Below are 12,391 nucleotides of genomic sequence, written 5' to 3'. Positions count from 1 at the left end.
CTCTAGGACCCTGCAGACAGTTTGGGCTGCTTCCAGCATGTATAATTAATTTAATTACACTGGAATATTGCATTTATATCACTGTATATGGTGGTGGGAGGGGGTGGTAGCAGGGTCGGGGGAGGGGCCAAAAGGGGGGTCATCCCTTCAGACCCATTTGAGTAAATCTGGCATAAAACATGACACAGACAAAATTCATTTTCCCACTATTTTCTGTAATTTAGTGGAAACAGCCCAAACTGTCTGCAGGTTCCTAGAGCACACAGGGCCTGAGTTACACACTTTCAAAAATGAATTTATGGGGAAAAAAATTAAAAAGCGCCTACTTTTTGGGGGGGTTATTACAGCTTAGACAACATATACTTACATGTTTATCACTTTTATGAGTGTTTTATGTAACTTCAAAGGGTTTCCTGTAAAATGACACCATCATTTTGAACCTAGATCACTGTATGTGTGAATGGGAAGCTTTTCAATTTGGGTAGGCCAAATCCAGGCGGAAATCCCAAAAAATGGCCCTGAGTGAAAGCAGCAAAAAAATGAAAGAGTAAAAAAGTTTAAATTTACTGTAAAGCAAATGTAGTACCTTTAAAATGTATAAAATATATACATATATATAACAAAAAAAAAAAAAGATTCTAAATTTGGTATAAAGTCTAGCCATATCTCTAAGTTGTTCCATAATTAATGTTGACATCACAAAAATTCAAGTTCCCATGAGATTTTGTTTAGGTGTTGTACCAAAAATAGCCCCCGGGTGACACCCACATTCCATTGAAGGTTTTTTGTTTGTTTTGTTTTGTTTTATGCAAATTAAGGAAATCTGTCACAATGTCACTTCTGTCACAAAACAATCACCATGGAACCTTAAGTCTTAAGACCTTTCCAACGATATGTTTTGTCAAGATTAGAAAACATTTTGAGAATAATACAGTGCAGTACATTTTGTCATTTGAAACCTGACACTGCCTAGGGGTTTATTACACAAACATGCCAGATATCAAAAATAAAAGAGTTCCTCTCTAGAGAAGCATTCAGTCTTTCCGCTTTCAAATGCCGGCATAAGTGAATCCGCCATTGTACAAGTGCAACTGGCTTTTAAAGGGAATGGGAGATGAAACTAATTGGTTTTTTGCACATTATGCCCAAAACACACCAAATGAGCAATGACTCATTAAGAGACTAGCCCTGCGTCCCAGTTCGCATACTATCCATAAATAGTATTCGAAAATAGAATTAGTATGTCCCAAATCATAGCATGTTGAAAACAGTATTCCAAAGATACCTGGATGGTTTACTATTTCCGGTCCGAATTCGAAGTATGAATCGATGGGCACTCAAACGGCTGATATTGCCCACAACCCACTGCGACGGGGATTCGATTAGAACAACAAACCCGGATAAAAAGACAACTACAAACATGGCGGATGTGCGAGTCCGGCGGTTAAGTAGAGAAGTTTAGATAAAGGGGTTTGAGTGACAAACTTTCAATATTTAAACTGACAAAAATATATTTATTCAGTGTTGTCCAGATTATATTTCACCTGCAGCAGCATTGTGAAGGGATGCACGTAACTAAGCGACAGAGTCCGTTAAAGATGGCGAAGTAGTATGTCCCGAAGCTTGCATACTTTTCTGCTACACACTCAAAAGTATACTTTCTCTTCACAAAAAGAGTACATACTTTTAGGACGTAGGCTAGTATAAGTAGGCGAATTGGGACGCAGCATAGCTCTAGCTACAACCCTTTTGGACCATGCACCTGGCGTGGCAACCATTTTTTGTCATTGAAACAGAAAAATTATTCCATTTAGATTCCAACTTTTAAATAAAATGTACAGTTGTTTATAAGGTCAATACATATCTATATAGACTTTATAAACAACTATAAATGCGTTTTTCCATTAAAAATATTTATGTCCAAATCCAATCAATTCTTAGCAACCGCGGGCTGCACGTGATTATCAGCGACGACTTTCCAGTGTGTTTGCGTGTCTGTGGCTATGTCTCAAATCCAAGCCGCTAATCTAGACAGCATGTTTGAGCTCTGCTAACTCAGGCTCGTCTATGATCCCTGACGCGCTCTCTCAGTAGGCAGCTCACTGGCATAGAGGACACAGCCCGTGGCTGTGGGTTTTCTCCGGGACTTGCCACACGCCCAGTAGTCTCTCATTAGACCACATGCAGGATAAAGATGGCTTGAGGCGCAGACACAGGCTGGGCTGCCGAAAACTTCTCACCGCTCTTCAAGGCTCGAGGGAAGAAGAAAGTACCAGGAAGATCAAGCAGAAGGTGTGTTGTTTTATCTGTTTAATTAAAGATTTGTGTGGTTTTCTAAATGCATAAAGTTGTTCTGTTGTCAGAGACCTTTCAAAGCAACAGGTGAGCTAACGAGTATGTTATTTATTAACTTTTTAATAAAAGCGTTAAACGTTAATTGTCTTAAAAATGTAAATTAAAAATGTATTATAAGCTATACAAAAATGTAAAATAATAATAATAATAATAATAATAATAATAATAAAGAAATGACTATATTTAATTAATATAGCCTACTGTCTATTTATAAAAATGCATAGGGTTTATTTATAATAAATACTTTGCTGATAGATTAGGCTACATACAAATTGTAGTCAGTTACTGGTTCCAGATTACATGACACTAATTGTAGTTCGTAATCTAGATTATTTATTTTAGGCAATGTAATCTGATTACTTTTGATTACTTTTGACTAACTCATTTATCACGTTAATTTAAATATTGGTATAAAATTAATTGGCAAAATCAAGACCAAAGCATGCACGTCGCTGGCAAAAATATGTTCAAAGTGGGGTTCTTGACAAAAGGGATTATAAAAAAAAAAAAGGAAAAAAAAGTTCCACAGAGTACCACATTGGAGTGCATATATTTGGAGTACAGCTCCAAATATATGCAATAAAAATTGTACTAGTTAAATCACATACAGGTTAGCTTTTGAGCATGCTGGCTCTTCGACAGACAAGTATAGAAAATATATTACATTCTTTATCAACAACATGAAGTGCATTAAATATTAAATTTACGTCAGCGTTTCCCACACTAAAAAAATACTGGGTTGAATTTGTTTCAACCCAAATTTGGGTCAAATTCAAACCGACAGTTGGGTTTGTCCTCATTCCCAGACTGGGATTTGTGAGTTTAATGAAAAGCTGTTAAATATTTAAGTCATACAATTGTAAAATTTAAAATAAATAATTAAAAATAAATATACAATCAAAATAAAACATTTACTAAAAAAAAGACTTAAAATGTTTACATGCATGTCATGTGAACATTAACTGACATTTAGAGAATTGTAAACATAATTGTATTGTATTTTTTTGGACTAATTCTTTGATCTTATTTCAAGTAAATATATTAGAGCAAATAGGCATGTAAATATAAAACGTGAATGTGTACATTAGTTTTAAAAAGGCAAAAGCCTTCAAAAGTCAGTAATGCATGGTTAAATGACTCACTGAGTGATACTTCACATAATAATGAGTGTTCATTAGGAGCTGAGATTAGATATGCAATGTTGAGAAAACACTTCTTGAAAGTAAAATGATTTCTGTAAATCCAGTGATCAAATGCTGGCCTCAGTTTACAGTGATAGTCACATGACTGTTTGTGCAATTCCACAAACCTGGAAGATTTTCTAAGCTGTTGGCTTTTTATTTAGAAAGGAAATGTTAAAACCATAACAAAAAAGTACAATTATGAATAATTCACTGTCATTGTGAGAATAAGATGTAATCAATAGAAAAGTAACGGTAGTCTGATTACGGTATTTTAAAATGTAATCTAATTACAAGTGCTTGATTTCTGGAATTACGTAATCCATATTACATGGAATCAATTACTACCCAGCGCTGTATATTTTGTCAATTGGCTCAAATTCTATATTCCAACATTTTCCTGGGTGCAAAAAATGCATTCATATATTCATATAAATTGTGGCAATATTTTCAAGGCATTTTGAAGATGAACATTCAGTCTGCAATCAGCCGTGAGATCTTTGTCCCGAGAGATGAAAAGTTATTGGTAGCCATTGAGGTGAGGAGAAGGGCGAAGAGGAAGGGACTGTCATTTCGCAAGAAGGACTACTTAACTTTTCTCTGCTTGTCAGGTAATGTGTCTTTATATACTTTAAGTATCGAAATTGGTGAGTTTGAAATAAGTTTGATGTAGACATCTTTGACTCCTGTTTCCATATAGTTACTACTAACAGTAGGCCAGCTCAAGTCTTCATCACTAAAGTTAAGAGGTATCAGGGCACACGACAGTTTGCTAAAAGGTCTCAGTGGTCTGTGGAGCAGCTTCGCCAGGTCAATGGTATCAACCCTGACAAGGTGACCTTCCTTCTAAATTATTTTTTTCACCCCAGTACATTCCATAATTCTGACTCCACTGAATATTTGTTAGGACACTCCTGAGTTCGACCTAGTGTTCGATCGCAACTCTGATCAATGGGTGGCCAGCTCAGCTGCTGAGAAATGCATGTTTGTGCAAGTTCTCCACCATGCTTGTCAGAACTACTGGGAGGCAAAGCTTGGCAACCCATCATCCCCTGGAGAACAGAAGATACCAGGAGCTCCGGAGAGCAAGAAGAGCCCTGGTGCTCCATGCCAAACTAACTTTGTCAACTGTCAGAAAAAGCTAATGGGAGGTGAGTGGGTTCATAATGTTTTGACAGCTTGTCAGAATAAATATGAGAGTCTAGAGATCTTTAACAAAACAAAAATGTATGTTTCCATATTTTAGATGCTTGTTCTGTTAATATGGTCATCTACCGCTGCAAGATTTTTTTGAATAGAATGAAGAACAGTATGACTGCAAACCAGGGTCGGCTTCAGCGGGAAGGTTAGTAGGATTTGTTTGTTTCCAAAATCATTGAGATTATGTTGGTCTTATTGTTTTGAAAATTACTTATACATAATTTTTTTTTAATTGATTGATGGTGGTGTAGCCATCAAGTAAAAAGATTATTTGAATAGCTTGAAATCACAGTACACATTAATACATATTTAATACATTTATTATCTAGATTTTTCAAGAATGCTCGTTTTAAAGTGTTGTTGTTACTTCTATTATTGCTAATGTTGTTGTTTTTTATTTATTATTAATAATAATGTTTGTTTTAAAGAGTGCTTGTTTCTTATAATAATAATAATTTTATATTTATTAATTTATTAATTCATAAATTATGATAAATCCTTTTGAAAATGTGTTCAAGAATGCTTATTTTTCTTTCATTAATTATTGTTATTTACATGGTTGTTTTAAAATGTTTATTTTTTTTCTTTTTCCTAGAATGCTTATTTTTTAAAATAATAATTACATTATTATTCTTACTGTTGTCATCATCATTGAATGCCTTCTTAATCCTTTTAAGGGGCCTTTTTTTGTTCATTATAAGATTGACATATTTAACTTTTATGCTTCAAAAGTCATTGTGTGTGTATATGACTTGCTCTTCTACAAGAAAATAGTGAACCTCATTGACCCCTAGACAATGTAGTACAAATGCATCTTTTAGGCAATTGCGTTCATTTCCATCCTTTCCTGTCTGTCGAGTTGTGTGGGTCAGATCAGTCAGGGTCCAGGCAGGAAGAGAGGGCGCTTTGTCGGCCCCGTCGTCGGGTGGTTGTTTGTAGTGTTCTGATAGATCTCTCGGCAGTGGCAGAGAATGGCTCCATTGCATAGAGGGCCCGATTAGTTCAGAGGCCACTTTGTTCAGATGAAGGCATGCGCAGGGACACAAAGACAGGCGTTGAGAAGGGGGAGAGGAGCGGAGATGAGTGAAGTGGCACCAGCCTTCACAGCGGATCATGGATGAATGGTGTGTAATGAATGGGAGAGGTGCCAAGCTGGTGGCACAAAATGCAATGTCCCAGTTCACACCTCTTGGTCATATACGACCATGTCTGTTTTTTGGGGGTTTTTTTGCAGTTGAGAATAGTAAATGGCATTACAGAATTGCATTTTAAGTGTAATTCACAAGTTCACACTTGCATATGATTTATAGAGAGTAAATTTAAATGCGTATTTGGCGGGCTGTCCAGGGGGAGGGCTTCGAGCTCGGACTTCGGCCCGAACCCAGAGTACCCCACCCTGTACGTAAGTAGTGATTTGGAACTAAAAAAGAGCAAAATGTGAAGAAGGGGTGGTGGAGGGATGCTGTTAAACTGTCAACAAAATGGAGGTAAGAAAGCTGCGTATATATACACCTCTTTTGTTAAATAGCCGAGTACTCTCCACCTGTGTCAATTATCTGAATGAGCTCCTTCCGAACCTTGTTAAATAAAAACATTAGGACGATTACTGGACTGCTGCAGGATAGTAGGGAGATATGTTTATTTATTATTCAGAATGCACAAAAAAATATATAGAAACATTTCAGGAATGTGCAAGGTTTACTACATCTAACATCAGGTCTCTGTTTTTGATATCATCCAGCTCCTCTAAATACCTCTGCCTGGCACTGGTAGCAATTTCTTCCTGTAGTGAACCTCTATTACTTTTTATTTTCCATTTTGAAATTTCTCAGTTTAAACGACGTGGTGATAGTTGCTTGAGCCGTCTTTCCTGCTCCGATCTCTGTATCGCTCTTATAGTGTTGCCCCTGGCAACCGATAGCGCTGGATCCCAAAATGGTGGACGGGCACAAACACCGCCCAATTTGTCACGTGACAGCAAGCTACCATGATGTATGTTCTCATTCTCAATTGGGAATAAAAGCAACTCGCAAAATCACAGAGTGGGGTCAGCGCATGCTGAGGCACACAGTGTGCAGAAGTCGGCAACTTTCTGCAGAGTCAATACCTACAGCACGCCGCTACTGGACTTTAGAGCACTGGAGACATGTTCTCTGAAGTGACAGATTTGTCTGGCAGTCCAATGGACGAGTCTGGGTTTGGCAGTTGCCAAGAGAACTGTCTAACTGCATTGTCAAGCGTCAAGTTATGGTGTAGGGTTGTTTTCAGGATTTGGGCTTGGCCCCTTAGTTCCAGAGAATTTAACTCTTAACGCCTCAGCATAGCAAGATATTTTGGACAATTTCATGCTCAGAACTTTGTGGGAATAGTTTGGGGATGGCCCCTTCCTGTTCCAAAATGACTGCACACCAGTGCAAAGCAAGGTCTGTAAAGACATGGATTAGTGAGTTTGGCTACAGAGTCCTGCCCTCAACCCAATAGAACAGCTTTGGGATGAATTAGAGCGGAGACTGCAAGCCAGGCCTTCACGTCAAACGTCAGTGCCTGACCTCACAAAAGCGCTTCTGGAAGAATGGTGAAAAATTCCCAATGCATTCCTAAACCTTGTGGAAAGCCTTTCCAGAAGAGTAGAAGCTGTGAGCTGCAAAGGGTGGACCAACTCCATATTAAACCCTATAGATTAAGTGTGTGTGTGTGTGTGTGTGTGTGTGTGTGTGTGTGTGTGTGTGTGTGTGTGTGTGTGTGTGTGTGTGTGTGTGTGTGTGTGTGTGTGTGTGTGTGTGTGTGTGTGTGTGTGTGTGTGTGTGTGTGTGTGTGTGTGTGTGTGTGTGTGTGTGTGTGTGTGTGTGTGTGTGTGTGTGTGTGTGTGTGTGTGTGTGTGTGTGTGTGTGTGTGTGTGTGTGTGTGTGTGTGTGTGTGTGTGTGTGTGTGTGTGTGTGTGTGTGTGTGTGTCATATGAGGACACAAATGTGTATAATGACTCATGTATTACAAGGAGAGGGTGAAATATGAGGACATTGGCCATGTCCCCACTTTTCAAAAAGCTTATAAATCATACAGGATAATATTTTTTTTAGAAAGTAAAAATGCAGAAAGTTTCCTGTGATGGGTAGGTTTAGGGGCTGTGTGTGTGTGTTGGCCATAGAAAAACAAATTAGTACGGATAATAAATAACAAGTCTTATATAATGCAGCAAAATCCCACATTTGACCTAAAATCATAAACAATCCTATGTGGTTCTTGCCACCAACTTGAAACTTTTTTTTTTAATGCTCACCAAGACTGCATTTATTTGACCCAGTATACAGTAAAATATCAATGCAATAAAACATATTTTTTATATATATATTTGAATGAATTTAAAAATGTAATTTCATTCCTGTGCATGCAAAGCTGAATTTTAATTACTCCAGTCTTCAGTGTCACATGATCCTTTAAAAATCATTTTAATAAGCTGATTTGGTGCTTAAAAACATTTCTTATTAGCAATAATGTTGTGCTACTTAATATTTTTCTAGTAGCCGTGATGCTAGAAAGATATTTTTGCAGCATATTTTGTAATATTATAATTATCTTATATTTATATATTGTTTTATTCAATATTGTCATTGTTGAAAAGATCAGCAGCTTTATTCTAGAGCAGAATTCCACAAATTCTTAGACTTACATTTAATATGGAAGTCTTATTTAGTATGTAATGCAGTAAATGTATAAAATAAGAGCTTTTGGAGCTTGAGTTTAATGTTCATGTGTTTCTGCTTATTTCCACAGCAGCAGCTGTTAAACCATCCAGGAGGAGCAGCCCGTCCCCTCCGGCGGTGAAGAAGATGGGGAATGTAATGCGGAGGGCCAGTCAGGTTCTGAGTGAGCGTGGGGAGCGTCTCGTGAGGGCTGACGAGAAGACCAGCCACTTTTTCCACGGCGCCAAGCAGTTTGCAGAAGCTGCTCAGAAGGTGAGCTGATAGCAAGACCCATTACCTCGAAATGAACTGCTTAAGGTTTATGAAATTGCACAGTCATATGAACAACCAGTTAGTGATACGGTGATACACAGTTGTAATATTTTAAATAATATTGTTTAATTAAAATGTTTAAACAGTTAAAATGCAGTAGAACTATAATATAAGAGATGTGTTATTCTGTGAGGCAAAAGTTCACCTAAAAATAAAAGAAGAATGCTAGCAATCAAACAGTTGCTAGTCTTTATTGCCATATATTGTATAGAACAAAAATATTACAGAAGTAAATGGGGACCAGAAACCGTTTGGTTATGAACATTCTTCAAAATATCATCTTATGTGGTCAGCAGAAGAAAAAAATGTATATAGGGTGAGTTCATGATGACAGAATTTAAATTTTTTGGTGAACTATCCCTTTAAGGATTCATAATATTATATATATATATATATATATATATATATATATATATATATATATATATATATATATATATATATATATATATATATATATATATATATATATATATATATATATATATATATATATATATATATATATATATAATTTTTTTTTTTTTTTTTTTTTTTTTTTAAGAAGTTTCTTATGATATAACCATGGCTGATCAAAAATGAAACCAGTAATCAGTGATTACAAATCTTATTTCAGGAATCGGATTTTTTTTTAATTAACCAATTTAATACATCCTTCCTGAACTATACTCTTCCTTCAAAAATAAATAAATAATTTTTACTGATCCTAAACTTTTGAACAGTAGTGTACATAATATAGTATTTAAAATATGTAGTCCGAACCAGTTATGGGTGGGTTGAACCATTTGAATAAAACGTCATTTTGTATAACTAGTAGCCATTCAATATGAATAATATTAAGCATCACATGTTCCTTTATTCCCTCAGCTGGCTCTGCAGCAGATTTAGAAGTGTTCTGGATGGACTGCCAATAAACTTTTTAAAAACATAGCTTTTAATCATCTGGACGCTGATCATTTTGAAACTCCTCTTCTCATAACTCAGATTTTGATTTGAGTTTAAGGCTAATTTTGTTGCATTATTTTTATTTTGTCCATATTTTTTTTCTATGTACAAGCCGCTTAGCAATTAAATAGCATTTTTTTTTCTCTCTATCATGCTGTTCTCTCTCACCTGCAAATCTGTTCACATTTTTTTTAACCTTTTCTACAGTAGCAGGTGGCGGATCCTCTTCTGCTGAGATTTTATTTATTTATTTATTTATTTTTGGTGACGGGAGTAAAGGGATAGTTCACCCAAAAATGAAGAGTTGAAAATTGAAAAAACGAATGAAAATTCTCTCATTTACTCACCATCAAGTTCTATGATGTTGGTAACCAAACCGTTGCAAGTCTCCATTGACTTCCATAGTATAGAACAAAAAGAAGTCAATAGGGACCATAAACTGTTTGGTTATGAACATCAAAATATCATCTTATGTGCTCTCACTGTTCAGCAGAAGAAAGAAACTCGTACATGTTTAGAGTAACTTGAGTGAGTAAATGACAGAATTTCCTTTTTTGGGTGAACTATCCCATTAAGCCTTTCTTTTTAATTTAAGTACTTGCAAAACTAAAAAAATCGGCCTCCTTTTGCACTAAAAATGAAAGGCGACGATTTCAAAGTGATTTTTCATTTTTATTCTGCAAGCTAAATCCTAATATTGCTGTTTCATATTGTAATACCGCTACTTTTGTATCTAAACAGTTTGAATCGTCTATTTTTTTTAGATTGCCATTTATGAGGTTGAGGTTCACTTTTGGTGATGTGTGCTAATTTAATACACGTTTAGTACTTTGCTTTTTTATTTATTTTGAACCTTTAATAGCTTTTTAATTTTATTTATTCCTTACCAGTGCGGCAAGAATATTTTTTTTGTAATATTTGACACATTTAATGGGGTTGTAGACAGATTCTTACAGATGCTACTTGTTACTTTAACAGAGGTATGTTACTTCAATATTTGTGCAATATGCATATAACGCATTCAGATGATCTACTCATGAAGGACGGTGCCGTCCCTCTGATGTTCAGCTCCGTTCTGATCGCATGAGGAGGCTGCTTTTATCTGCTTTTTAGATTTAAGTTCATTAGAGATGCTGCAAGCGGTTTTATAATTCCAGCTATTCACTATGAACACAGTGTTCATCTCTTTGAATGTGAATGTATGTGGATAACAAATTTTTTGTTCTTCCGTCTTTGTCTCCTAATTCGGTGTAATGTGATAACAGTCGGTGCGCCTTGTTTGTTTGTGATCGTGATCATCAGTAGCAGGAGCAACATGTCATGAGAAGCCAGAGGGTGTTTTCCGCATGGAGTCGGATACCCTGCATGTATGTGATGCGTCCTGCTTTCTGCTGTTCTCCTTATGCTTTATGTTGTTATCGATTTACATAATATATGTGTGTAACAGAATTCTAGCTGTCCTTGTCTTTGACTGTGCTCTTGTCTGCATTTAAAAACATGTTCAAAAATGTAAACACCCATCATTTGAGCAATAAATGAAATGGGACCAACTTGTGAAATGTCTATTATTGCACAAAATATATGCGATGGTTGTCTGTGCGCCGTCATGCCACTAGAGGGCACCGTCGTACAACAAGTTCAACATGCTGCAGACAAGCATCTTCCAGTGGAATACATTTATTTATATATTAGAATTAATGTTTCTATGTGTATTGAGATTTGGTCCTAATGTACGAGACCACACTGAGAATCTGTTAAAACCTAGATTTTTTTTTCTTTCTTTTTTTTCATATGCTTAGTTTTACAAATCTAAAACTTTCAAACCAAGACGATAACAGAAGTATGTATATATTATATTAAAATACAAATTGTGCTTTTCACTACTCCTATAATATATGCAGAAAATATGTTAGTATTGAACATGTATGGAGCAACAGATTTTGTGGGAAAAAAATAATAAAAATTGTTTATTTTATTTAAAAATCTTGTATGGGTTTCGAGGGGGGCCTTTTACATCACACATTGGCTCCCATCATGGGACAAAAGGCACACAGTACTGATACAAATACTTTCCCTGAAATATGTTTTTAATAATGTCTAAGTTAATACTTGTTCAAAACAATCACTTTTAGCAAAGTTTGAACTATTTTCTGTTTATTTTGATGAATAAAAGATTCATTTTTGATCAATAAATATGCTGTCATAAAAATGTATTAATATAGAAATATCTGAAAAATATAGAAACACAATAATTAAGAAAAGTAAAGATTCTGAAAGCATTGCAGGATATCCCATAATAATGTACAATAGTAACAATACATTATATTTTATCATCACATTTTTAAATCTAATGGTTTCATTATAAATATGGTGATTATCTTACCCAACTTAATATGATGCTTACAATCTAAATCTAACCATGTCATGTCAACAAATGTTAAAGTCAGCCGAATGTTTATTGTCATGTTAAAGCTGCACTACCGGTATGTAACTGTTCCTTCCACTAGAGGGTGCCTGTTCAAAACATAGGCGTAGCTTGATGACCCCAAGTTTGAGCTCAGAAGCTTGGGACATGTGGTTTTCACCTCACAGCTGGTGAAAAAGAATCGGGATATGACTCAGGCAAAAGCAAAAATCATGTTGATGAATGTGATTATTAATGTTACTGTAGTATGAAGCAGAGCAGGAGCGAATGTT

At 35.7% G+C, this 12,391-nt stretch overlaps 1 protein-coding gene across 3 annotated transcripts; it reads left to right on the top strand.

Annotated features, from left to right (window-relative positions):
• The first annotated feature begins 2,083 nt into the window (after window positions 1-2,083).
• On the top strand, window positions 2,084-11,244 carry stxbp6l (syntaxin binding protein 6 (amisyn), like). 3 transcript variants are annotated; one of them, XR_010898066.1, is made up of 8 exons: window positions 2,084-2,292; window positions 3,992-4,147; window positions 4,237-4,370; window positions 4,444-4,687; window positions 4,783-4,881; window positions 8,511-8,689; window positions 9,617-9,731; window positions 9,786-11,244. XR_010898066.1 is itself a non-coding variant. In XM_067417238.1 (7 exons), the coding sequence occupies exons 2-7, from the start codon at window positions 4,003-4,005 to the stop codon at window positions 9,635-9,637; spliced, it is 825 nt and encodes a 274-aa protein (XP_067273339.1). In that variant the 5' UTR covers window positions 2,094-2,292; window positions 3,992-4,002; the 3' UTR covers window positions 9,638-11,244. The 3 variants fall into 3 exon arrangements, 1 of the variants encoding a protein (XP_067273339.1); XR_010898065.1 differs by having other exon boundaries at window positions 2,094-2,292; window positions 8,508-8,689; XM_067417238.1 differs by having other exon boundaries at window positions 2,094-2,292; window positions 8,508-8,689; window positions 9,617-11,244.
• The last annotated feature ends 1,147 nt before the right edge of the window (window positions 11,245-12,391 follow it).

This window comes from Pseudorasbora parva, chromosome 15 (genome assembly GCF_024679245.1).
Source record: "Pseudorasbora parva isolate DD20220531a chromosome 15, ASM2467924v1, whole genome shotgun sequence".
NCBI classification, from domain to species: Eukaryota; Metazoa; Chordata; class Actinopteri; order Cypriniformes; family Gobionidae; genus Pseudorasbora; species Pseudorasbora parva.
This window is presented reverse-complemented; position numbering and strand designations above follow the sequence as displayed.